Source organism: Eutrigla gurnardus (genome assembly GCF_963514095.1).
Source record: "Eutrigla gurnardus genome assembly, chromosome: 20".
NCBI lineage: Eukaryota > Metazoa > Chordata > Actinopteri > Perciformes > Triglidae > Eutrigla > Eutrigla gurnardus.
This window is the reverse complement of record NC_139931.1, coordinates 9,469,143-9,495,275: the sequence shown is the minus strand read 5'-3', so window position 1 is coordinate 9,495,275 and position 26,133 is coordinate 9,469,143. Positions and strand designations below refer to the sequence as shown.

The window sequence follows — 26,133 nt, the reverse complement described above, 5'->3', positions numbered from 1 at the left end:
ATGAAATCAACTTTTCTATTTTTATTTTGTCTCCCTAAAAGTTGTAGTCTGTCTTCAGTCTCGTAGCATTGTAAAAAACAGTGACACGGCACAACGTTTTGATTAGTCACCTGTTCTCTGTTGAGAGGAACCCTGTTGAGGATGCGTGCTCATCATTAGCCTCTGCAAAGACCCGGGAGATGTCATAACATTTTGGTCAGCACTTTGAGAATGAGCCATTGTCATTCGGACATAATTACAGGTCAGGCTCTATTACTGGAAAATGCAGACGAGTGACCCGCAGAGATCACACTCTGCTTTTATAGCGTTTCATTGTCATTCGAACTGACTCAGGGGTCACTTCACCCGAAGGCATGGAGGGTAGAGCGTAGTCACTCAGCAGAGTTCAATATTGGGTAGTGTGCTGTCAGAAAGGTCGGAAGGTGAATATAAGCTGCTTCTCTCATCCATATTAATGTGGATTTATGTTGTTTTAATGTCATTTTAACGCATCCAACGCCGATGATGTTCATCAAGAGGTTCCGCTGCTTTCTCAGATCGGCAGTGCATTTCCTGCCCTGCAGATACACTATCAACGAGTGCCCAAGGTGTTTCAGTTTACTAAAAGCCAAGGAGCGGATAAGGCCGAGATTACACTCGCGCTATCTCCAGAGAAGGCCGGAGAGAAGGGGAGAGGATGTGCAGGAAAGCGTGCAGCAGCAATTAGCACACACTGCTGGTCACGGGGGTGAAGGCCAGAATACGTTTGTTTCCCGGTCGGACTTCCTTAGCGGCGCAGCTGATCTAATGTGTTATCTAACCCGGTGATGGAGGTGGCAACTGCCAGGTCAAATAATAACTGTTATCATTTTGAACAGCACATGTGGACTTGAAATGAATGCTTAATTGCTGCGTTGCATTTTTCCTTTTAAATATGTGCCGTATTCAGTGCGTTCCAGAATCAATCTTGAAATATGCGAGAGAAAAAAAAGAAAATAAGTATCTTGTGTTTATTTAAAGGCTGCCTGTTTCCAAATGTCTGCATGCCTTCACCCCTCAGTCTTACTGGTGGAGCCACTGGGAGCGGTTGTGGTTCTGCGTGGGGATATCGGGGAGGTGTGAGAGAGTCAGAGCAGGGAATATAAGCCCCGTCCTTCTGAGGGTGTCAGGGCCTTGATAAGTCCTGTTTAAACTTTACCTTTTGCAAAAAAAAAATGCCATGTGTCAACAGTTACCCGTGGCCAGAGCACTCTGATCTGGTTAGGCAAACAGGGGCGAGCGCGTCCCGTCCCCGCGGGATCCCGGCCGACTGGAGGGCGAGTTCCTCGACCAAACTGGCCTGAGCTTTTTTTCTAGAGTTAACAGATGAACTGACATTTTGACAAGGAACCAACAGCGCCGGAAGGAACGTCCCTGTTACAGTCTTCTGCCATGTCTGGGGCAGTTGGCACTAGTTGTGGAAAATCTCAGACAGGTGTTATGTCGGTTGAGAGTGGTTGAAGCCACCTCTGCCTCGACTACATACCTCTACCACAGTATTTGTCACTCGGGGAAGACTTCTAATGCTCCATTTGCGACCATAATGGGTTATATAATGGGTCCATAATGTAAGCAAAGGATTGCACTTAATCAAGCCCTTCCTGTAATGAAATAAATACAAACTACATGCTGTTTTCCTCTGTCCATTCAACAAACGCTCTTCAAAAGGCGACGCCAAAACTCACATAATTACCGTACTAACGCGCTCACAAGCATACAGCGCTAAGAGGTTTTCAAAAAAAAAAAAGAGAGAGGCGGCCTGCTCAAACATTTGCAGTGGAATCTGAGAGAGCTAGGAGAGGTGGAGGACATGATTTGTCAGTTTACCCCGAGTGTTTGCCTCAAAATTGTGACGCCGTGGCTCGAAGTCAAGCTGAGAAGTTTCCCAAGACCCGCTCGGCCTGCAGGCGGGTACTCCGTGTGTGCTGTGAGGCTAGGCCCCTGAGGATCTGTGAGCCCCCCCTCCCCTCCCCCAGTCTACAGGGCACCTCAAACCTTCTGCAGTCAGCACTGCGGGGGCGCGAACATGCCCGACCACACCTCCGATGCCTCCGTGTTAGCCACCGCCGCCGAGACAAGCGACACAAAAAAAAAACGGAAAAATATTTCACCTCTAATGAGACGTCATTTTCTACTAACACAAGGGGAGAGTATCATTTGACTGCCAGTAGCCTTTTTGCTGTGTGACATGAGCTGGAAACCCTGGGAGGCATCTCAGATGATATGAAGGGAAATGGAGCACGGATTTCAGTCCAAGTAGAGAATCTGGTTACTTTAAAGTATTACAAAATCAACATAACGATAATTATTAACTGCCCTGGTTTTGTCAATCCACACAGTTTCTCACCATTATTAACTTTGGAAGAACAACCATTCTAAATTGCATGTTTTCTAGTTGTATGCTGGCAGGACCTCGAGGCAACCAATTAGACCAGAGGAATAAATAGCAGGTACATCTGACAGGCAATAAACATGACAGGATCAAGACAAGCAGAAATATGAACCACTGCTTTCTGTATAGAGAAATATCACATTCATGATTCACGTTTTTTTTTAGATATTAATCTTTTTACATTAATAAATATATATTTAAAAAAAATTGCAGATCATTTTTTAGTCTTTTATTTTAAAATAATCGATTTCAACTTATTAACAGCCTATTTTATGAATAAAATGTATGATATAAAATATTTTCTGTTTCTACAGCATGTTTCCTGCTTTTCTTAATGATTATAGATTAACGTTTGTGATACAAATCGCGGCACTTTAGAGAATCAATTGCTAAACAAACGTCGTGATACAAACCGAAAACTTTCACATTTTTCGTGACGACACGTCGACTCATAACTAACACTCGGGTTTGGTTTCTAAAATTGTATACATGGATTATAGTGACTGAACTCTCTCAACAACGTGTCCTTTGTCCACCGAAAACAAGTGTTGGAGCAAATCCAGCAAAGTAGGTTTTACTGTTGAGACACTTTTGTTGTGATCCGCTTCTTCACAGACTTTTATATTTAAAATCGTTTCATTGAGGAAAAATGTCTATTAAATATAACATTCACGCAATGTAGTGTATTTTTTAAATGATAACATAATGATCAGCATATTAATATAATTATCGTATTTAATGTCATTTTCACCGTTATTATTATTCATATACGCGATTAAAAAAATGCATTCCCGGTTGAACTTTAGAAATCAAATCAATAACGACATCATTGAATTAAATCGCGAATCAAACGAGAAATCTTCAACATTTAACAAAAAACGAGAGAAAAAAGAAAGAAAAGGGAAAACAATTGTGAAGGCATTCTGGATGAAGAGATGCAGCCACGTCCGCTGTTAATCATTTATATAGGAAACATATTTCATGCAACACGTTTTCTTAAAAAAATAATAATAATAAGCAAGGAAGGCCTCGCTACAACTTACATTTTGAAATATGTTTTCTATCATCTTCGGTCTCAATCATTGCAGCTCCGCGCCGTTGCGAGGCTTCCTCTGGAGTTTCTGGACTGCTGTCTCCCCCTGTTGGTCGCTGTGGGAAGTGTGCAGAGCTGAGAGACGGACTATGGGGATGCGCTCCTTTGCAGACTCTCTGGTGCAGCAAAGCAACTAGATTCTAGTTATGAAATATACGTTTTAAAACATCGCATACAAACAACTCAGACAAGAAACCTAAACACAAAGATATTAAGTGATTTAACTGGCAAAGCGAGTGATTTGTCTGAACTGATGACAAGTTGTGAGTGAATGCAAATAAGTAAAATTAAATAAATGAAGAGGCACAATAAAGAACTATATAACAGTCCTGTTATACCTATATTATAGAAGCATATAATAAAAAAACGTATTATAGCACGATTTTTAATTATAGCCCTACCCTGCTGTTTTTCCACACATGGTGTGACATTTCACTTTTTAAGTATCAACTTCTTTAACTTGACGTTATACCTCATACCCAAAGTTTATAAAGGAAAAACACCTTTTTTCCCTGCTCGAAGTGGGTTTTCGCTGTTGTTGACTTGCACGAGCTCCTCCAGCAGAGTCAGATTACGTCTCCGCCTACCGAAAGTTTCCCCCAATCATTTCCTCGCCGTCAAACATAAATCCAGGCATCGCCTCCTGGGTCTCTAGACTCTTCAGCAATCCGCCAAGAGCACATCTCTCAGCCACGTTCCTCCTTCAAGTTGCACAGTCGAGCATTTAGAAAGCGACCACTCGCAAATTGACCTTATTCTCTGCGAAGTCGAAGGAGCGACAAAAACTTTTATTTTTTCTTATTTTTTCCCTTTTTTTGTTTTTTTTTACTTAAAAGGATTCAAGTTTTGTCAACGCTGTGCGCCCTCGCAGACTGTCACTGCAGTCTTTGGGCACAGCACTTGGATTTAGAAAAGGATTTTCCTCCTTTTTATTTTTATTTTTTTTTGGTTAACTGAGAGTTTCTTAATTTTCTCGTATGAATCTCCTCGACCCTTACCTGAAGATGACAGAAGAACAGGAGAAGTGTCACTCCGACGCTCCCAGCCCCAGCATGTCCGAGGACTCCGCGGGCTCGCCGTGCCCGTCCGGGTCCGGCTCGGACACCGAGAACACCCGGCCCTCCGACAACCACCTCCTCTTGGGTCCAGACTACAAGAAGGAGGGCGAGGAAGAGAAGTTCCCCGTGTGCATCAGAGACGCGGTGTCCCAGGTGCTGAAGGGCTACGACTGGACTCTGGTGCCCATGCCGGTGCGCGTAAACGGCTCGAGTAAAAGCAAACCGCACGTCAAAAGACCCATGAACGCCTTCATGGTTTGGGCTCAAGCCGCGCGGAGGAAGCTGGCCGATCAATACCCGCATCTGCACAACGCGGAACTCAGCAAAACTCTGGGCAAACTTTGGAGGTAGGTCCGCTTTTTTTTTTGCTTTCTCACTCTCTCCTGTGGTGCGTTTTTACGCGCCGCTGTGCGCAGCGCACTATTTTTCCTTCGAGGAAATGCACCACCGCGCTTTGCAGTCTGGGAATTTAGTTTATTCTCTCTATTAGTTATTTTGTTATCATGTTTTTGCTACACTTTAATTGTATGTTTAAAGGCTATACAGGTGATTTCAGTATACGCAAACTTTTTTGTATCTCTCTGAATGCATTAAGTCATTAAATTGCACACAAGTCTGCAGCTGAGCGTGTTTTTAACGCGACGATCCTCTGTGGTTATTTTCAGGCTGCTCAACGAAGCGGAGAAGCGCCCGTTCGTGGAAGAAGCCGAGCGTCTGAGGGTGCAGCACAAGAAGGATCACCCCGACTACAAGTATCAGCCGAGGCGGAGGAAGTCGGTGAAGAACGGCCAAAACGACCCCGAGGACGGCGAGCAGACGCACATCTCCCCGACCGCGATCTTCAAGGCGCTGCAGCAGGCCGACTCTCCAGCGTCGAGTCTGGGCGAGGTGCATTCTCCAGGAGAGCACTCAGGTAAGAAAAGAAACAAGAAGATCAATTTCTAGTTGTTTATTTCTCCCAACATAGAGATATATTATTTAGAAGCTGTTAGAGCCTTGAACAGACACCTGTTAGTGATTAATGATTAATGGGATTTACAGCAGCCAGATCCACCTGTCAGGAAACTCCTCCTCCTGACAGCGTTTACAGTTGTACTGGTATTTCAATGTCACCTCACCGCGGGTGTATTTTCCTTTGAACTGTGAGGCTAACTCCGCCCTTCCTCCAACCAGGTCAGTCCCAGGGTCCCCCAACACCCCCGACCACCCCCAAAACAGACCTCCCCTCCGTCAAGGCCGACCTGAAGCGCGAGGGGCGCCCCATGCAGGAGGGCACCAGCCGCCAGCTCAACATCGACTTTGGCGCCGTGGACATCGGCGAGCTGAGCAGCGAGGTCATCTCCAACATGGGGAGCTTTGACGTGGACGAGTTCGACCAGTACCTGCCGCCTCACAGCCACGCCGGGTTGACCGGCGCCGCCCAGGCCGGTTACACCGGCAGCTATGGCATCAGCAGCTCCTCCGCCGGCCACGCGGCCAACGCCGGATCTCACGCCTGGATGTCCAAGCAGCAGCAGCAGCAGCAGCACTCTCTGACCACGCTGGGTGGGGGAGGAGAGCAAGGCCAGCAGGGTCAACAGAGAACCGCCCAGATCAAGACGGAGCAGCTGAGCCCCAGCCACTACAGCGAGCAGCAGGGCTCCCCGCAGCACGTCACCTACGGGTCCTTCAACATGCAGCACTACAGCGCCTCCTCCTACCCCTCCATCACGAGGGCACAGTATGACTATTCAGACCACCAAGGCGCCGCCAACCCCTACTACAGCCACGCGGCGGGCCAAGGCTCCGGCCTGTACTCCACCTTCAGCTACATGAGCCCCAGCCAGAGGCCCATGTACACCCCGATCGCCGACTCCACCGGGGTGCCCTCCGTGCCCCAGACCCACAGTCCGCAGCACTGGGACCAGCAGCAGCCCATCTACACGCAGCTGTCCAGGCCGTGAGGTCACCCCTCAGCACTGACTATACAACACCCACCCCCCCAGCCCCACCCGTAGACTTCTTTCTGCCCCCGGTGGCCTTTGAGACACCACGACACACGCACCCTTCATTCGCCAACAGAAAAACACGACAAGGACTCCTTTTTTTTTTTATAGTACTGAAAATATATCTTTGGATTGGCTCACAACAGTGCCTTTTGTATTGGTTGGAATTGTGATTATATTTTTTTAGATATAATGTTTTTAAGAAAGTGAAATCCTCTGTGAGGACATACTGGTTATAAATATTTTAGTATGTACTGTGTATGTGTTCTGCTCTTGTCGTCATCATCTACATCAGTGTCATCATCATCATTTGAAGGCGTAACTCATCTAAAGGAGTGGGAATGCCGGGTAAAAACACCCTCAGTGGCCTTACTTCTCACAAATTCTCACGTTTTTTTTTTGTACACGAGTAAGAGAACATCAGTTTACTGACACTGCCGCCTTATAATACCTACAGCCTACATTCTGCTTTTTATTTTTTTTGTACTGTACATATTTTACCGTAATTCCCACGAGATGCAAGAATTGAGCGATGCAGGTTCGAAACAGATTTGAATTTTTTGGCCATGACGTGAATTAGTCAAATGTTCTACTTCTTGTTCTTTGCTCTTTTTTTTTTCGCTCCAATGATTGTGTTGGAAAACGCTATAGCAGGTGTCATGTACTTCTACTAGGGGCCTTACTGTGTTGCTAGACGTAACTGAGCAACGCTTGCTTTTTATCCGGGTGCTGCCTTGATACCATTGGTGCCTCTGGAGCCACGGCGGAGAGGCTCCTTCCACTGGCATCGCAGTGTCGAAAAAAACCCACAGCATAGTTGGGACTTCCTGCTTGAGGAGATGCAGGAAGTGACCTTTGACCTGATTCTCCTCAGCAGCCAGCGGGTCTGAGTCTGGCGTGCTTCTATCATTCCCACAGCGCCGTCCTTTTTGCCTAACCCTTTTTTTTTCTTAATTTATTCTATAGCATTAATTTTATTTGAAAATAACTATTTGCAATTATCTTTTTTTTTTTTCTTCTTTTTTTTTCTTCAGCAGCAGCTAACTGAGATGAAACGTTTTTTTCAGCCGAGTAGTTTGCTGTCACATGTGGTACAAATTTTTGTTTATTTATCATTTGTAAATGTTTCCATATAAAAGTTTTCGTTTATTCATGATCTAGTTATGTACAGATTACTTATAATTATCTTCTCTTCAAAAAGAAAAACTGGACATTTTCTCTCGTTTTCTTTTCTAACAAATGAATTAATGGATGTGGAAGCTGCCGCTGTGTTTTTTTTGTAAAGAATTTGCTGGAAATCAACAGAATACTTTGACGTTCCTCATTTTATATTCTGTATCATTAGTTCTCATCTTGCCATCTCCTTAATGCAGTTTCCGTAGGTAAACATGGCATTGTCTTAAAAGCTTATCTTTTGTATTATATTGTTTGCAATAAAAACAAAACACTGAGAAATATACGTTCGACTCCTGCCTTTTAATTATATTATTATATTGTATAATTACTCACGCTGTGTTCCCCGTGTTGTAGTATTTGTCAGGGCGAAGACTGTCGCTAAATTACAGTTATTTACTGTGTCTGAATATCGGAACAGTCATCCAACTCATAAACGGAGGGCATCAAGAAGATTGTTTTAATGTGACACAGATAATCTAATTTCTGCACAAAAACAGAGACAGCTTGTCTGCTGCCCACAGCCAGTGAAAATGTAAAAACCTGTACACGCATGTTGTGTTACTGGGAACGGTGGTTGTGCTTCTGGCTGCTCAGACCGTGAGGTCACGGGTCCATTATTACCACAGACTATTGAGAAGACGTATGTCCGCACCCCTCCGGCCTGTATACACGACAGCTTAAAGAAACAAACTAGACATTGAATATTGTTTATTCATTACATGCCAAGTAATATAGGAATAGAGCTGGCCTTAATAAATCAGTGGCAGTGTAAACACAATCAGGTACTATGGCTTTGTGTTGAAATTCGAGGCACATTCACAGATGACGTCTCTTTCCTCACATCGACTCGACTGAACCCGCCTCTGCCACCCACCATTACACCTCACCACACCGTGATGGGGAATATTTACAATGTCCAAAATGTTGTCACTTTGTGGACATAAAAGAGTGACATAAATTGCAATTAAATGTTGTTGCAGCAAATAGGAATAAAGGAAAGACTCCCTTGAGGATTTTCTTTTTTAACATACTATATTTATTAGCTTTGTCAAGTTTGCATAAAAGTAAGTGCAAATATACATTTCGATAACTATTTCGAAGTCAGTGTATTTCTCGGTTTTACAAAACGCTGAAAATAATTTGAATTAGTACATCATCCTATCAATATAATTAAATATCCAAAGATACCAATGTGCATTACGCTCGCATGCTGTGGAAAGTGCAAAACAGAAACTAAACTGTGGGAATGTGAGTTAAGCTGAGATGGAAATCACACAATGTTAACACACAATAATGCACTGGAATTCACTGACTGCTGATGATGGTGTAACATTAAGACTGTAGCCTGTGATTTAAAGTTGTTGTAACTACTGTTTTAAATCCTGATTTAAAACATTTTTTTTTGCAGTTTAAAAAATAAAATGCAACTAAAACAGCTGCTGTTAAAATCGAGCTGAACAGTAAAACAAAACAGAAAAATAAAACATATCAACATGTAAGGCCGTGATCCTGCTGCAGGCTCCGTCTCTGGCTGTAATCCCCCCCTCTGAGGAAGTGTGTGAAGCTCTGAGCCCACCTCCCACAGAGAGCTCCCCTGAGGCACATCCATCACTGGATCTCCAGTGGCTTCAGACCCGGAGCGAGGCAGCGGGGCAGCAGGGCCTCGGGGACTAACGGGGCTCAGGGAGGCCAGTTACTGATGGCTCGGGGGAGACCACGAAGATGGAGCGTGGGGATCATAAGGAAAGGGACCTTTCAGGAGACTCCAAAATAAAACTCCAAAACAGAAAAAAGTGATCTGAAGGGCGCAATCGACACAAACATTGACATCCCAGTTGTTAGGAGGAGTTCTTAATGTAAAAGAAATCCTGCCTGAGTCAAACTGCTGTCAATAGTCATCACAACGTCCTGCTGCTTTCTGAGCCGGCTCCAACGGGCGTATGGCAACACAGCACTCATGGACATGATTGGCTCCTGATGGAAGATGTTGCATGAGAGTGAAAGTGGAGCCAACATCTCTGTTCAGCAAAACAAAGGGGGGTCGAAAGTGGACTCTGGTAAACACCAGGTCCGTGTTCCTCCAGCTCTGGAGAATGACCAGAACCGGTTTGCTCAATTGTTTCATTCTCAGGTTGTTGGCACGAGCGCATGGGAAAACGTAATGTGCAAGTCCAGCTCATCATGAGTTCAGATAAACTGAAATCAGGTGATCGCATCACTTTTGGGAAATAATTGACCTTTCAAAATTAAAGAACCCCTTCCACAAATAACCAGACCTTTAGTTTTAAATTGGAATTTGAAACAGAAAATGGAATGACAGGAAGTTACCAAAAAACAAATCAGAGTAGACACTTTCGTTGTGGCTGGACGGCGATCGTCACTTTCACGGTGTTTCATCAGAATAACGTGTCGTGTGTGTCACCCAAACAGGAAATGACATTAGGATTGAGGCTTTCCCTGTGTGAGACCACGCTGACTCATTTGTTCAGCACTTCTGTGGACACAGACGGCCTTGCCCAGTAGCAGCCCAAACAGAAATGATGAATTTCCCTACAGCGACCTGCCAAAAGCAATGATAATGCTGACAGCAACTACTAGAAATGTTAAAATGAATTACAGAAACACACATACTAATGTTAATGTAAATCTGCATTGAACATATAGGGCAAAGGCGAATTCAAAGCGTCTTTTCTCATGTGGCCCAGCCTCCTGTCCCGGGCTCTGAAGGTCTTGGCAGCGGCATGGTGACCCAGCCAGTTAGTGGATCGGGGGCTATGATGGGGCCGCTCCCCTTTCCAAACAGTAGGAGTGCCCTGATGAATGTTTCCGAGAAGGATCGGAAACAAGACCAAATTTTTCTTTCTTTTTTTTTTTTTTTCAGACAGGCCTTTCCATGGGCAATTTTCCCAGGACGACCCCATTATTATTCCACAGAGACGTCTGCCCCCTCCGAACCCTATGGGTGGTCTTTCTGAAGGCAAAAGGGAAGAGGAAAAGAAAAGGAGAAAAAAAAAAAAGGGAGGGGGGGAAATCCGGTGTTACACCCGTGGAGACTGGACAACAATAAAATACACAACAAAGTAAAATGAGACACAGAAAAGATGAAGCGTCAAACTGCATCAAACAGCACTCAGGCATATTGCAGGCTCACTCTCTCTGCGCTGATGGACTGCCTGCTGTGTATCTGCTGCCTGTATTCCAAAGGAAACCATTAACGTGGTCAGATCAAGGCAAAAAAGTGTATACAGATATACTGTATGTGTATATCTCCTGACCAATTTATGGTGTGTTCTTTGTGTGCGTCTGTGCCGCTGGTAACCATCCCTCTGTTGAGGTTACTTATGGGGACAGTTTGAATTGACCACCACAATGAGTCGCTTTTAGATTGTCCAGTCCATAAAACCCTTTCTTAAACCAATAAGAAGCATCCAGTGGAGGAAAGCCGCGCTAAATCACGGAGAAAGACAAGCTGACCACAAGGCCGTTTCCATGGAAGCTACACCCTCCGCTGAAAAACGACCATGTGCCGATTCCAGCTGGGGGGGAAGCGAAGGGAGGGCACGTTTCCTACATCCTGAAGCGTCCCGATTATTGTACACATTGAATCCGAAGAGCTATCTGAACGGTTAGACGTCGGAGTCAACTCGCTCCCAGGGGGGGTTGATATTTATGTACAATCCCTCCTCGCCACCTGTCTGATTCCGCTCGCCGCTTGAGCGGACTTAGGAAGTGAGACTTTGCCCCTGTGGCACATCCATATTGCGCTTGGCCCGCGAGGACGCCGGCCTGTGCCAAGAGGCCGAGCTGGGCCAGCCTGCTGGAACCCTTAGTGAGCTCCCTGCCTTTGTCTGAGGATGTGGAAGAAACCTGGCACCGGCCCGAGGTCAGCGTTCCCAAAATGATATTACCATAATCCCATTAAGTGTGTCTGAGGCCTCATGAGCTCCGGCTCAGTCTGGAGGAAGGTAGGTGAGGGCTGGCAGCGGGTGGCTTTGGAGCTGAAGGATGATACTGTTTCAGGCCACAAATTGTGTCTTGCAAATTAATACATTTGTGGTCTCAATATATATATATATTTCTTTTTTCTGTCTGTGGCTACTCACGGGGCTCCCTAAGCTGTTTTAGCTTATGTGATATTTTTGGCAAATAACATGCAAGTGCAAAGATGTATTGTAAACTCGTGCATTAGCGTAGGCCTCAGTCGAAAGCCTGTGTTTTATCAAAGTATGAGCAACCTATTTTCCGTGACAGAAATTGACTGCATGTACAAAAGAAGGGAGAGAAAAAAAGAAAAAAAAAAAAGAAACAGACGTGCCAAGAAGGAAGACAACTCTCCATAATTGAAGCCAGGAGCCAAAGCAAGATGATGGATCAAGTGGGTTTGTCTATAAGCTTTATATAATCAAGCTTTCTCATCCTTATCTGTATTATCCCCTCGTCCTTCAGAAACGGATTCTCTCCAATAATAATGAGATTTTCCATCCATCTCCACATTTGTTTCCAATTAAGACACCGGGAGAAACGTTCGGGCCGCCCAACCAACCATGGATACAGTAGTTTGTCTTTGCTAATTCCCTCTTCTGTACCTGGTAAATCTCCACCGAGCAGATCCTGTTACGGTGCACATGCCCACTGGGCACAGGTCGTTTGAGGGGATGCAAAATGGACATGTCAGCAAAAAACTGGTACTATTCTCACAGGGCAGGAGAGCTGAATATAAGCCATGCTCTGGCTGCTGATCCTCCAAACATAAACTTGGATACCATACTCTATATAGAGAGGTTATGTATCTATTTTTTGGATATTTTTTGCTGTGCAGTCTCTACTATTTATAGATTTGCAAACAGCATGACTGCCGTGTGGTTTCTGTTTGCTTTCTGGCGTCATAATTATCTTGTCTGTGTTTGTCCTGTACTGGAGAACAGCATGAAAAACAATGTCAGTTGTCTCAGAACAGAGCGAGGAGGGGAGGAGTTGCATGTGTGTGTTGTTTCGGGGGGGGTCGCCGGACCATTTCTTCAAATACAGCGGCCCAGCATCTCAAACATACCTCCCCGGTGTTTGTCCATTCCATCTGCGGGACAACCAGTGAGACTTAATCCCTTGTTCAAATAAGTTAATACCTCAACTAACATGTAAAAGTAAAGTTCAGGGCCAGATGCAGATTCCAGAGGGACAGGCGAGGCCTAACCTGGCAGTAAACCAATTAATTACACACAGAGTGACACACACACACACACACACACACACACACACACACGCACACGCACACACACACTAAAGGAGGAAATTAACTGCTTTTGTTTTGCTTGTCTAGTTCACATTTTTCTAAATTCTGCCCTCGTGTTTTAGTGTCCGTGTGTTTATGTGTGTGTATGTGGGTTCCCTCCCCCCTCCCCCGCCGTAGCATGTGTTCTGATATGGTTCGTCTCTACAGCTTTTTCCCTTTGGGAAAGGAGCTTAGTGAAATATGGGCCGAATGCCTTACGGTCAATGGGGTCTTCACCGGCCTCATTTCCTCCGTGCAGAGCTCTGTCAGAGAGCGCTAAACAGACCCCCCCCCCCCCAGTATTGAGTTCCTTTGAAATTAAAGCAAATATCACTTCACTGTAATAAACAGAAGTGGTAACTCAATTTGAGTGAAGAGGCTGATGAAACACAAGTGTCTTGTGACTCGTCGCTTACTGTACGGCGACAGCCGACTGCTCACGGCTGCGGGTGGCGATGAGCTGCGACTTCAATCTGTGTCCCTTTAACTACAACAACTTTGAAAAGCAAACTGTAATGGATTCGTGCTCATGCTCCCGTCCTGCAACCTTCACCGAGTTATGTGTGCAGCCTCTTTAGTGCATTAATTGGTAGCAGTTCTGGGATGGGGGTTGGGCAGGGCCGGGTTTGTTCTGCTGCGTGCCCCTATTATTTTCTCCACAGGCAGTTTAGTGCTTTCCAGCTACCTCTGAAGCATCAGCAGTTTTTGGCCTCATCATGGGCAGAAGGGAATACTTTGAAACGAGGTGCAGGGGGGGGGAGACTCTCTGCAGGAAGCTTTAATGCAACTCTAATTTTAGAGAACAGTTGTTTTTACAGATGCCCCTTCCTCTCAGTTTTCCTCAGACAGCTTTATCTATTTGATGGTGATTCCTCTTTCCTGGTAGGGCTATCGTGTAGCACAGGGCCCAGCTCACATGAACATAAATGAAGATAAAACTCTTGCTAACTAAATTGTTAGAAATACAGCTTTTCCAGTATATCCCTTTTTTGTTCTTGCCAGTGGCTGAAAAAACATGGAATTAGCATCACGTCCCAGAGTGCCTTGCAGCAGCAGCTGTGGAGAACAGGTGTGTGTGGTGAGCGCATAGCGCGGTTGATGAAGTCTGCCACATGTTAAATGCATAAAACGCAACTAGTGCAGAGACAGAGAGAGAGAGAGAGAGAGAGAGAGAGAGAGAGAGAGAGAGAGAGAGAGCTTCTTTTGGACCTATGTTTTTGTGCTTCTGTTAGATTATAAGACATATAAGAACACATCTGGAGGAAGAGAGTGGAAAAAATGTTAGAAAGGTGCAGGTTTAGTGTCTATTTTACGTGGGCTAGATAAAAAGAGAAATTTGAACCTCTCACTTTAGGGTAGGATCACACAGAGGGATTTCAATAAATGAGTGAGTGCTGTGCCCAAGGAGAGAGCCAAAGCTGCAAGACGGTACATCCAGCCCCTCTCTCTCTCTCTCTGTCTCTCATGTCACTTTCTGTAACTTGCTGTGAAATTCCAAGGAGACGTCAGGAGGAGACGAATCAGGAGGCAGACATTTGTTTTTTTCACGTGCAGCAAAGCCAACTTCTCGACTGCGACGCTGCATGTTTTAACAATCATTTTTTCTCACTTCTTGTTGTGCCTTTTAACAGTGCGAGGGGTTTTTCCTCCTCCCTACCTGGCAAATGTCATCATTGTTAAGCAGATGAGACGGAGAGGCCCCCGGTATCAAACCGCTGAAGAGCACACACTGGTCGCCATGGTGATAAAGCTCGCTGGCGTTGGTGAGGGGGCTCGATCGCCCATTGCCGTTGGCCGACGTCGAGTGAGATGGAGCTCCTAACCCTGGGAAATATCATGCCCTCTCATGATTTATGATAGCTGTGAAAACTTCAAAATTCTCACCCAGACGTGTCAACAAACATCACAGCGCGGGTTCAGTTATGCGTGTGCTCATGTGCAAAGATCCTACCGGGCCATTTGACACCTTGTTAAGGTTTTCCTCTCCTTCCTCCCTGCCCTATCTACCCTTACACATCCATGCCGCTGTGGCCCCTTTGGGCTTTTGGCACTGACCCCAAAACTCTGATGATCACTCAAAGGGAGCTTCCTCACCACCACAACAATCTGGCCTCCAGATTTGTTTTTCCTCCGTGCACCTCGTTTAAAAGCTCCTCTTAATTGTTGCACAGCAAACGCTCGGTTTTGCTGCTTGCACGCTGCTTTTATTGGCTCTCATAATTATAGATATGTCAAACACAACCTCATCACCACAGAATCACCGATTCATACGATTGGGCCCCGACTGAGAAAGAAAAGTAATTTCTCTGCAGTTGCAAATCTCCATGTATCCGATAATTCGGGGGTCTGTTAACCTCAGGTTTTATGTCCCACCTAGACCATGACAAAAGACCAAGGACCTGTCTCCCTGTGTCTAATCTGCCAAAGTACTCCACAATGACCATGAGAACGGGCGCTCCTGTAAGATCCAGGAATGCACTGTTGCATATCAATGACCCACATCAACGGAGAAAGACAGAGAGAGACAAAGAGAGAGAGAGAGGGAGACAACAAAAAGAGAGGATAAAAGGGCCCCTTCCTAACACAGTCACACACACACAAACACGCTACCAACACACACAGAGAGGCAGGCAAGTCCGTGAAATATGACAGCCCCACGGTGAAGAAGGCGGGGGTGAGGGAAGCCATATTGCAACAATCTTATTCTGTGGTCATTAATCGTATCCTGCTGTTCCAGCCTCCCCGACCGTGTGCGTCGAGCGTATGTCAAACACATTTCCCCTCTCGCGGTGGGCGCACTCCCAGCCAGCTCCGATGCTGCACAAAGACACAAACCCTGAGAGCTCCTGAAGGCAGACAGGCCGGATAATCTCCCCCCTCGGACTCCAGCGCCAAGTCCAGAGCTGGCCATAAAGACAGGGAGAGACACAGGCCCACAGGGTCCTCTGGTCCCGGCTGCTACTGCTGCTGATGCCACGCTACATTCACAACAAACGCCCTGACAAATCCCATATTTGTGAATGAAAGAGAAATATTTCAACACACCTCTTTATCTCTGTTCCGGCTGGCTTCACGACTAAAAGCTGTAAAATGCTACTGTTTAAATTTACGTTGCATCACTGTTACTTCTTTTTTTAAACCACATGGCTTTCCGTAAGTGGGTTCCAAATAACAAACGGCCTAGCTCAAATATCTTGGGTCGGCTTATAGGATCGTTACAAACGGACACTTTAATGTGACATCGGGTTGGAACGGAGAACAAAAAGCAATCATTTGAGATACGCTCTCGTTATATAACTGATTGCATTTGCTCCACAGCCATCCGTTCATTGGCAAACGTAGACAATTTCTGGGCAGCCGTGGGTATTTGGCACCAGTAAAGTGGTCTTCCCTCTCTTCCTTTTTGTCCATCCTCTCCCTCCATACTGCCCATCTTGTTCCCTCGTTTCCCCCCCTCCCGCTGTGAGCTGCCTCATTAGGGAAGTGATAATATGTGATAATGTAACCCCTCCGTTTCATCAAGCACTGCCATTTGTCATTATGACTGACAAGTGCCGAGGTGCGCCAACTGAGTGACAGGAAGGGAGGCCTCCCACTGACCCCTGAGACTGGCTTTAACTAGCATTTCAACTTTCTCTGCTGCATAAAGAAACTTAAAAATGAGAAAACGCCACCATGTTGTCACTACGACTGCTATCAAACATAAATACATTTAAAAAATATATTGTGCTCATCAATCACTCTCTATGTTTCCATAATGTAAGTGTGTCTATGCGTCTCCAACTGCAAGTGAGGACTATTGCCAGAAACCTGAGATGCCTCTTGACAAGTGGAGTCTCCAGAGCAGTGGAAAACCAGTCTGAAAACCCCATCAATCACAGCGCAGGAGGTTGGTTGAAAGACCTGCTTTTTCGCTAACAGCCGGGCCTGAGATCCTGACAAGATAATAGATTGTGAAGCTGTCCAAACGGCTTGATTGAAGAGATGTATTAATCATACATCAAAGACTTTCCAGACAGTGCAGCTACTGTAAGCACTATTTCTGGTGTCGCTACCGTGGCTATTAAAAGAGACCCAGTTTTTATGGCTTCCATTAGAGCTGTGTAAGAGGCTGAAACACGGGGTATTTTCCTCGTCTGTTGTGACATCCGCATCTTTAACTTGTACCGCTTTGAATTGGTTTCTTCTCTCTTCTCAGGGGGCTTCAAAAGTAAACGAATGCAGAAACTCAAGGCCGGGGGCAGCAGTCCACTAGAAAAACAAAGGAGCTAGAAAGTGCAAACAGCACATTCATGGCAAAGATAAAATGATGCAACAAGTAGAGGCACAATAAACTCTCCCAGCATAAAGACACACTTCACGTGATTGAATCAGTTTGCCTGGATGGTCAAGGGACGAGTGGAAGGAGCTGAAGATGCCTTGACAGAACCCTTGACCTGTGGGGTTTTAGATTGGGTGGGTGGGTGGGGGGTTGAGAGGGTGATTGATTGGGTCCCTGTCAGCAGACTCAGCTGGACATCCCTCGAAAGATCTCCCCCATCCATCAGATCGTCCAGACCCAGGAGGAGCTGCTTCCAGATGGGCAGCATTGTTCCTGGGCCACCCTGGCAGACGTCTGGAAGACCCAAAATGCTACTGACAGCATCCGCAGACAACCCACAACCTCTGCATCTGTGCACACCGCCCCGACCTAATCGATAGCGAACCCCAAATAAAAACAAAAGCTGTCATTACAATGATCGGTGATCCTGCGCAGAGTGGAGATAAGAGGTCGCGGTGATGGTGTGCTGGCAGCGATCGCCGTGTCTAGTGTCTACCGAGGCGTGACATGGAGACATAATTGTGGTGCAAGGCCTAATTGCATGGTCAGGACCGGGGCTAATGAGTTAATCCCAAACCAGTCATCCATGATGAGAAGAAGCAAGTCCTCAGCACTGTAATTACACTGCTGCTCATTAACCTCTAAGCTTCAGCACACAGGAGAGCAGGGGCACGTTGGAATTTGGCGATCTTTTATACGTTCAAGTGGGTTTGATAACAGGTTGAGTATTTGTTTGTGGTGGTCTGGAATGAAGCAACAGTCCTCGTAGCGTCCACCAGCCAACCCGGGGGGGGAGGGGGGGGGGGCAGGATTTCAGTCAGCGATTTGGAAGACCAGGAGCGTTTGCCAGGTTGCAAGCTCTGATGACAGATCTGAATGTGTTTTCTAGGAAGGGCCGTTTGGGAGAACAGGACCGGGGGAGATATTTAGGGGGATTGGGTGGGGATATGTGTGATCCCGCGGCCCCCACTATGACAGGCATCACGCCACCCCTCTACGTAATGATCTCTTCCATATGGATCCAGGAATGGTCAGTCTGTGTTTACATGAGCTGATACCCAAAACGTGTCCCGAGCCTCGTTCTCCGGCTCTGCAGCCCGGGAGGAGAGCAGACGAAAGGCGCTTGGGCAATCAGGACCCCCCTTCCCCCCCCGCCTGAAGGTCCATTAACGCAGGCTGCACAGTGGCACCAAGCAGAGCCGCAACCTGCCAGAAACACCCCCAGATCCACACACACTCATACGTGCGCAATTAAACACACCCAATACTGTTAAAGATTACACCCATCACATTTTCATAATTGTTGGAGGCACCTGAAGTCAAGGCCAAGTCAACACATTTCGCCTGGCAGCCTATGAAAAGGGCCATTTATGTGGAATGCATTTCAAAAGCAATTCATCGGAGTTTGCTTCGGCAAATTGAAGAAAAACATCAGGGTGTCACATTTAGATGGCATCCTTCAAAAAAAAAAAAAGAAGAAAATCTGGGCTTCTTTGTCAACCTTGGACTGGAGAAGGTGTCGAATAATTTTAACAAGGTGGAAGTGTAAAGTCTCTAAAGTTTCACTGCCAAACTAAATCCTGGTGACTGGATTTAAGACGGGTACAGCCTCCAGTTATGAAAGAAAATGATAAATTTGGAACAGTTATGACTGTTTGGCGCATCGCTGCCAGTACACTTAGAAAAGGTGCGCATTAAGCAGTCCGGGGGATTCATCATGGTGGACACAGTTTCACAGTGCTGGGGTAGTCCGAACATAAAGGAGACCGCGATTATGTCTCTGGTGTCCCTCCTGTAGGTTCGGACTCCATCAGCAGAGACAGAAAGAAGCCTCCCTGATCACCTCTCCCTCTATTCCAAACACCAATTCACCCTTGGAGTATAAACCCCTCTGTGGATGTTTGGAGAAAAGGGGCTCTCCCCATAGTCTACTTAAATAACCACTTCCCCTGGAATGAAAACAGATCCATTATAGGACACTGGTATCTCCTCTCCTACTAGGGGGCACCTCTCTCGGTCCCGACTGAGTTCAGGGTCTGGGCTTAGCGATGGGCGCTGTGATGGCGGAAAGCTGCCCCTTCTCTGTTGACTCAGAGCTGGAAGTGAGTAAGCTGAACTCGGGCCATTCGTCTCACTTGGGACCAGCCGCACCCCAGCTAATGACATCCAGCCCTTGACATTCTTAAAAAAAAAAAGTCTCTGGTTATTAAGGAAAACAAACAAGGACATCAGACTCACTCACTCTCTGCGCTAACAAATACCGTCCCCTAGGCAATCCGGTAGATTGCTGGTGCAACTCAATAGTCCCCTGTTGGAAATCAAATGAGGTTATGGTGATTTGTAATGGACGGCGAGCGTGGGCCAGCTTTCATCTGGTGAAATGACTGAAGGAGACAGCCGTAGGTTTGATAACACAGAGAGTGTGTGCAGGAAGGGAGTATGCCTACCTGACTTAGAGACTCAAGTTTTCCAGCTACTACACACACACACACACACACACACACACACATTTGCAGTCTAGCGTGATGTGTCCTCATTGCAAGGGAGTGGGATGTAGTTCTCATCTCATTGGAGGGAGCTCTTCCACCCCTCCACCTGCCCCCGATTCCCCCCCTCCGCGCCCTCCCTCCCCATCTTGCCACACATCATTGCCCCGCTAAACGCTGACAATTGGTGACAAATGGACTGAACTGCACACTGTGCGTCAGTTGCCCCGGGAGACGGTGCGGACTCGGGGCACAGGGAAGGAGAGCAGAGGACGAAGGGAGCGCAGGGGGTGGGGGGGACACACACAACAGCAAGGCGCCTGGCACAGGTGGCTGAAAATCAATACAGATCCGGCCTCTGATTGGGGCTGACAGCAACAAGGGGCAGTGGAGTGTGGGAATCCACTGAGTGCCACACACAGCTAAATTGGATGATGGAGGGTAGGAGAAGAGCAGAGGAAGAGCAGAGGGGAAGGGAGGGGGGGGGCGAAGACAAGTTCTTCCACATTATCACAATGACATTTTGACAGGGTGACAAGGACACGCTCCGGACGCATGCACACACAACACGGGACAAATGAGAAAGACACCTTAACAGATGGTATCTCAACACTCGAGCATGATTCATAGTTTGCATGTTTCCGGAGGTTGTTTAATTACACTACAGCCCCGAGGGTATTAAACTGCGGGGGTTAACAATGCCACTGCTGACACCGGCACGTTGAGCTGTTGGGAGATTAAACCCTCCGTTTTAGTGCAAATAACGGCGACTCACGCATGCATGTACGCCGGCTTTCTGTCATGCACAGACACACACTTGACGAGCTCGCAGTCGCACTAATTTCACCCGAGGCTGAGCGCGAGCCAAAGTGTGGCCGCCGCTCGGCCTAAACATGTGACCAGCCGTTCCCCCCAGAGAGGTGCAGCTAAATGAAGGGGAAACAAGGACATAAAACAGTATAAATAAATAAACTGCGAAGAGGGAAAAGAAGCACTTTCTAAAATGCGATAATCAAAGCTCTGACAAGGCTGTCATCACTTCTGTCATGCCTTGGAAGAAATTTGTTGGCGAGCGCGCACAGACGACGACAAAATTGTTTCAACACCATAAAATGTGTTTCTGCATTTTCCTTTGTTTACTTGCTCAAATCGTAACTCATCAACGTGTGTGTGTGTGTGTGTGTGTGTGTGTGGAATATTTCCGAGGTTCCTCCAGCAGACAGATGTATCACATCAGTCAGTGGTATCACAATTTAGTGCAGGGAACAAACTGTTTCCCACAACACGAGGAAAGGGCCTTAATCAGACTTTTGAATCAGGGAATGAATCGCCATAAGTGCATTTTGGCCTGTGCTCAAACTCTGATGACTAAATATACCATTTGACAAAGAATCTGTACTTTCTGGCTGTGGATAAGTCACTTGTGCACATTTGAATCTGATTACATTAGGATTACGGCAAAAAGTTCCTCAATCAGATAGTTGGAACCCGCTCGCGGACCCCGGTTGTCACTGTCAGTCCGTTTGACAGCGAGGAACCGAGGGTAAGTGACATTCCCACCCTGCGCCCCCATGGTGAAAGACCCCTCCCACATATGACAGTACAAATTAATCAAGATCCCAGACAAACCCTCACCCTTCATGCAACAAAAGGATTTCCCCCGGCCCTCTATGGGCTCACCAGGCAATTAAACTACGTGTGCAAGTGGATTTGTGCGTGCTCGGAACTGCATCCCATTTCATGAATTCTTACCCATGCATTAAACAAGAGCAAATAGGTCTCAAAACCAGCAATGCATATTCACGTGCGTATGAGTGTTTGCTTTGCAAGTGTGTGCGTGGATGCGTGTTTGCACATGCATGCGGAGGAAAGTGTGTTTTGCGCGGAAAGGGAGGGCACAGAGGGGGGGGGGGGGGGGGGGGGCGCCGTGATCAGCTGTGTGCAGGTTTGCCATCTTTAAGGGGTGGCTGGGTGGGGGTTTGAGGACACGTCGGCCCTGTGTGTGGGAACCCCGCGCTCCTCACTTCTCATACATTGTTCTCCCGCTCCTACAAACCGTTAATGCCACAAAAGATGCTCAGCCTATTGTGGCCCGGGACAGCTGAGGGGGGGAGGGCAATGGGGCGGAGGCAGGCAAAGGGAGGAGGGGTCTGGCCTAGTCGGAGCCTGGTATGGCTGCCTTGAGTATCTCCTCTCCTCTTCTCTTCTCTCCTCTCCTCCTCTCCTCTCCTCTCCTCTCCTCTCCTCCTCTCCGCACTGCCACTTAGCCCCTCTCAAGAGGATTTGGTCGGGCCGGATTTAGGGGGCCGATGCTTATCATACAAAAGAATTAAACCAACTCAAGGTCTGAGCTTTCTCTTCTAGTCCGCTATGGCTAATCTGAGAATCTGTGAAGGAGGGCTTAGGTGATGTTACATTTTCATTAGACTTCTGATGGCAAACGGGCCACTAATGGTAAGAGCCCTGGGTGCCATTGTGATGCAAATCCTGATTATTTCTTTAATTAAAGCATCAGAGGGGGGCCAGAAGGGGAGAAGGGGTGGAGTTGACACTGACTGAACTGCATGTCCTTACCCCTTATAGACAAGGATTCTCACGTCCGTCCCAGACTGGAGATCTGGGGCTCCGGGGGATTTGGCTGGTTTGTGAAAGGCTGGTTGGGTTAGGGGATTGAGGCTGAGCTTTTGAATCTGTGACACAGGTCGCCTATATTGCATGAGAGGCTATAATTTTATCTAAGCCCCAAACAAGATACAAGACCTTTCTTGCTGTAACGGCAAAGAAAGCCGGCTGACAGCGTCTCCATTCAAGCGCACAAACACATTAAAATGACACTCGGCAATGATCAGAGCCCTGAGGTTCTCACATTTGTGCTCTTTTATGCTCTCAAAAGGTGAGGTCACGTTACCTCACAAGGAGAACATGTCCCTCGCATTGATGTGGATTCCTGCAAAAAGAAAAACCTCCTAACCCCAGAGAGAAATGAATAACCGCGAAGCTGAACTGGCACCGTTCGCAACAAACTAGCCGACGATTGACGGCCGCGGTGACCGACTGTTACTGCGGGGCGAAAATGAAGGACGGTTGTTGCTGATTTCTGTCCCGTTCCCTTGAGATGACGTGCGCCACAAAGGAGGAAGGCATTAAAAAAAAAAAACATTAAATGTTAGGGTGGATGAGTGATCCCCCCTCAGGATCTGTATTGTTTGTCCTCGCCACGGTTTTGGGATTCATGGGAAGACTGTGTACCCTGTGCGGCTGTGGACCAGATGTGGTCCTGAACAGGCTGTGAAGCGGGACAGGGACTGTTGGCACTGGAGACCAAGGGTGAGAGAGACATAGAGAGAGAGAGAGAGAGAGAGAGAGAGAGAGGAGGGAGAGGGATTGCTCAAATGTGTGCACCTCCCAAAACACCTCCAACCTCCAGTAGCGGGTGAGAACTACGTGCATGTGTGTGCACACGTGTGTCATGGCCGGCGATGACCGTCGGAGGTGAGGGGATGTTGGGGTGGGTGGAGGGGGTGGAGGGGGAGGGGGTTGGCGGGAAGGAAGGGGTGTGTTTGGAAAACCCTGAGAACTTTTTTCTCTCTCCCTCTCTCTCTCTCTCTTGGCATAGCTGCACTGCTCTCCAGGACCGCGGAGTGTTGCCCCCCTGCAGTTTTAAGCCTCTGTCTCTTTTTGTCCCCAGCACAACAGCCTGTGGCATTCCATGGCAGCAAATCTGGCTGTGCTGTCACATGGGGGAGATTAGCCAAACTAAGACCTCAATAGAATGCTCACTTTACTCGCCCATTCCAGCAGTGGCCGCCCCCCGCGCCCAAACACCCCTCGCGCACACACACACACCCAATTTAACCGTTCCCCGTCTAGACAGAGTGCAAAGCGATTATTATTGGCATTATTAAGACTTATAAGCAATGCTCTTTTTTGTCATTGTCACATTCCCAGCGGCACACATGAGCCGCCAAGCAAAGAGACCCGTCCCCCGCTGTGAAGGGCACTTCCTCCGTCGGTCGAGCCTGCGCGGCGCGGCCGCTCCACCTGGCCGGAGCTCTAAACTTCTGAGACTTGGCGCAAAATATCTTGCAGTGGATTTTTAAAATCTATTTCCTATTTATTTTCTTCAGCGACTGTGGTTTTCTCCTGCCTTCTGGCTCCTCCGGTCCACCTCCCCTTCATAATGCAGTTATTCTGGGCTTGGTCACAGATATTTAGAGTTATTCTAGCCACACCGCCACTACCCACACACACACACACACCATCCTTATCTGGCAGAGGGACACTCGGATACTAGGATATTCCAGGAAACAAAGCTCCAGCACACTGCAGAGGTCTGTGGCTGCCTGGAGGGACCTGGGATGAACCGGGAAAGGGACAGGAGGAAACAGTGGAGATTTGGGTTGAACAGAACCGTCTCCTAGGGGGTACTGCAAGAACAAAGCCATCTGACTGCATTTATAGACAAAGAGGGAAACACATATGGTTCATGTTTGTAGCATGTCAGACTTACACCATTTGCCCCTTTCACGCACCCCCTCCAGCCTCATTTACATATGTATTCATGCCCAAATGGGAATTATTAGATTAAGATTTACCAGATATATTCCCTGGGTACGTTCTTTCAAACCCGCTTACATCAGGTTGGACTTAATGCACTGAAAGAGGACACTCGGCAGATTATAACAGTAGACAGAAACTGACGATGGCTGTGATTTTCAAGTTCAACCATTGTTCCAGTTATTGGTTAAGTGAATCAATCTTACTCTTCGGATTAGCATTACAGTTTGGGGAATGCCGAGGTTCACGAGGCCTAGTGGGCTGAGGCCAGAGCAATAGTCTGCGTTTTGCAGCTGGAGTCTGGGGGCCACGGTTTGCAGCCGCACTGAAAATAATTAGGTTTATTTTCACGTAATGGTCTACTGCCCAGAGCAGCACCATTGCTAAGCATAGGCAAAAAAAAGCTATTTAATCGCTGCCACATAAAAGGACCTCTCTTACCGCCTCCAAAATGGATGTCATTAATGGACCAGGTCTGGGTTGAAAAGGGGGTGAGGGTAGGGACATCGCATGCAGGGAGGGGGGGAGGGGTTGATACATTAGGGAAGGATATATGGGCAAGAGCTGCCCAATCCAAACTGGCGAGCCACTCGGGGGCCGTGCCTCAGTGGCACTGCCTCCCCACCTGTTTTGCATTACAGCCCGGAGTAAAAGCAACAGTAAACCGTGAACCATGAAGTTGAACCATTAAGCGTTGCAATATAATTGCGGTACATCTGCTCTGAAGTCACGTATGCTTGACACACATCTTGCTGAACGGGAACATACAAAAGACCACGAGGGGAGGGATACTCACTAACACGCTGCGTTATGATCTAATCACGATCTCCTGCCAAGACCGAGACAGGTCACTGCAAGCTATCTGTCTGGATTGCAATGAGCACATGAAAAACCATACGTCACATGTAACAATATATTGTTTACTTTCATCAACACGTAAATATTCAATTCTGATCAAATCGACACATGTTGAGATTCTGGTTCCAAACACGTCGGGGCTGATTTTTTGTGTTTATCCACATCAGCCTGCTTCTGACGTAGTTATCTGGCAGCTGTGGTCGCCTAAAGTCAAGCCAGTGCAGAGCATGTCCCAGCTAAGCCTAGCCAGGCCCGCGGCAGCAGCGGGGCCTGCTGGCTTTTGCCGGACAGATAAAGTCATGCTTTTTGGACGTTGACATCGTGAGACCCACCAATCATCTAAGCCACCGGAGATCCAACACGACCAGTGGAGGGGAGCGCCGGTGACGTCCGTAAAAATCACATCATTTCCTATCCAGTCTAAAACCCCCCACTGTATCTCCAACCCGCTGAGCATGCTACGTAGCGCCTAGCTCACCTCGCACCCCTGGCTCCAAGAGCTGGAATCTACTGTACATACACTTTTTTCTTTTCTTTTTTGCAATAAATCTGTATTGTCAAGAAGTGGTAATAATAAAGTAAGTTTGGATTGGTCCAAGATAAAAAGTAATAGCTTTGGATCGCTCCAGAGCTGCAGGTCATGTGCGTGTAAGCTAGCAGACGGTGTTTTTTTTTCTTTTCATCTTTCACCTCCATGAGAAATAAGGCACCTGAAGTTAACTTTACCTCTCTTTGTCAGGCTTTGGGTGCCTGTCAAACAGACGAACCTTAATCACCTCCTCTTGGCAGTTGACCCACTTCTTATAGGCTGGGCTTTGCTATGAAGCTGTGGGCATGTCCGACGTATCCATTAAGTGTGGTTTAATCCTAAACTCGTTACATCCCCAGGGGCATGGGATTACCACCAACAAAAAAAAATA

At 47.0% G+C, this 26,133-nt stretch overlaps 1 protein-coding gene across 1 annotated transcript; it reads left to right on the top strand.

Annotated features, from left to right (window-relative positions):
* The first annotated feature begins 4,199 nt into the window (after positions 1-4,199).
* On the top strand, positions 4,200-8,005 carry LOC311031030 (transcription factor Sox-9-like). Its single transcript, XM_084037127.1, has 3 exons — positions 4,200-4,908; positions 5,227-5,474; positions 5,735-8,005. The coding sequence occupies exons 1-3, from the start codon at positions 4,481-4,483 to the stop codon at positions 6,502-6,504; spliced, it is 1,446 nt and encodes a 481-aa protein (XP_083893253.1). The 5' UTR covers positions 4,200-4,480; the 3' UTR covers positions 6,505-8,005.
* Positions 8,006-26,133: the final 18,128 nt, after the last annotated feature.

Bases quoted from the DNA above. Each gene is read 5' to 3' on its own strand.
- LOC311031030 (XM_084037127.1), top strand. From the start codon at position 4,481: ATGAATCTCCTCGACCCTTACCTGAAGATGACAGAAGAACAGGAGAAG. The intron at 4,909-5,226 runs GTAGGTCCGCTT...GGTTATTTTCAG, and splicing joins ACTCTGGGCAAACTTTGGAG to GCTGCTCAACGAAGCGGAGA. The intron at 5,475-5,734 runs GTAAGAAAAGAA...TCCTCCAACCAG, and splicing joins TTCTCCAGGAGAGCACTCAG to GTCAGTCCCAGGGTCCCCCA.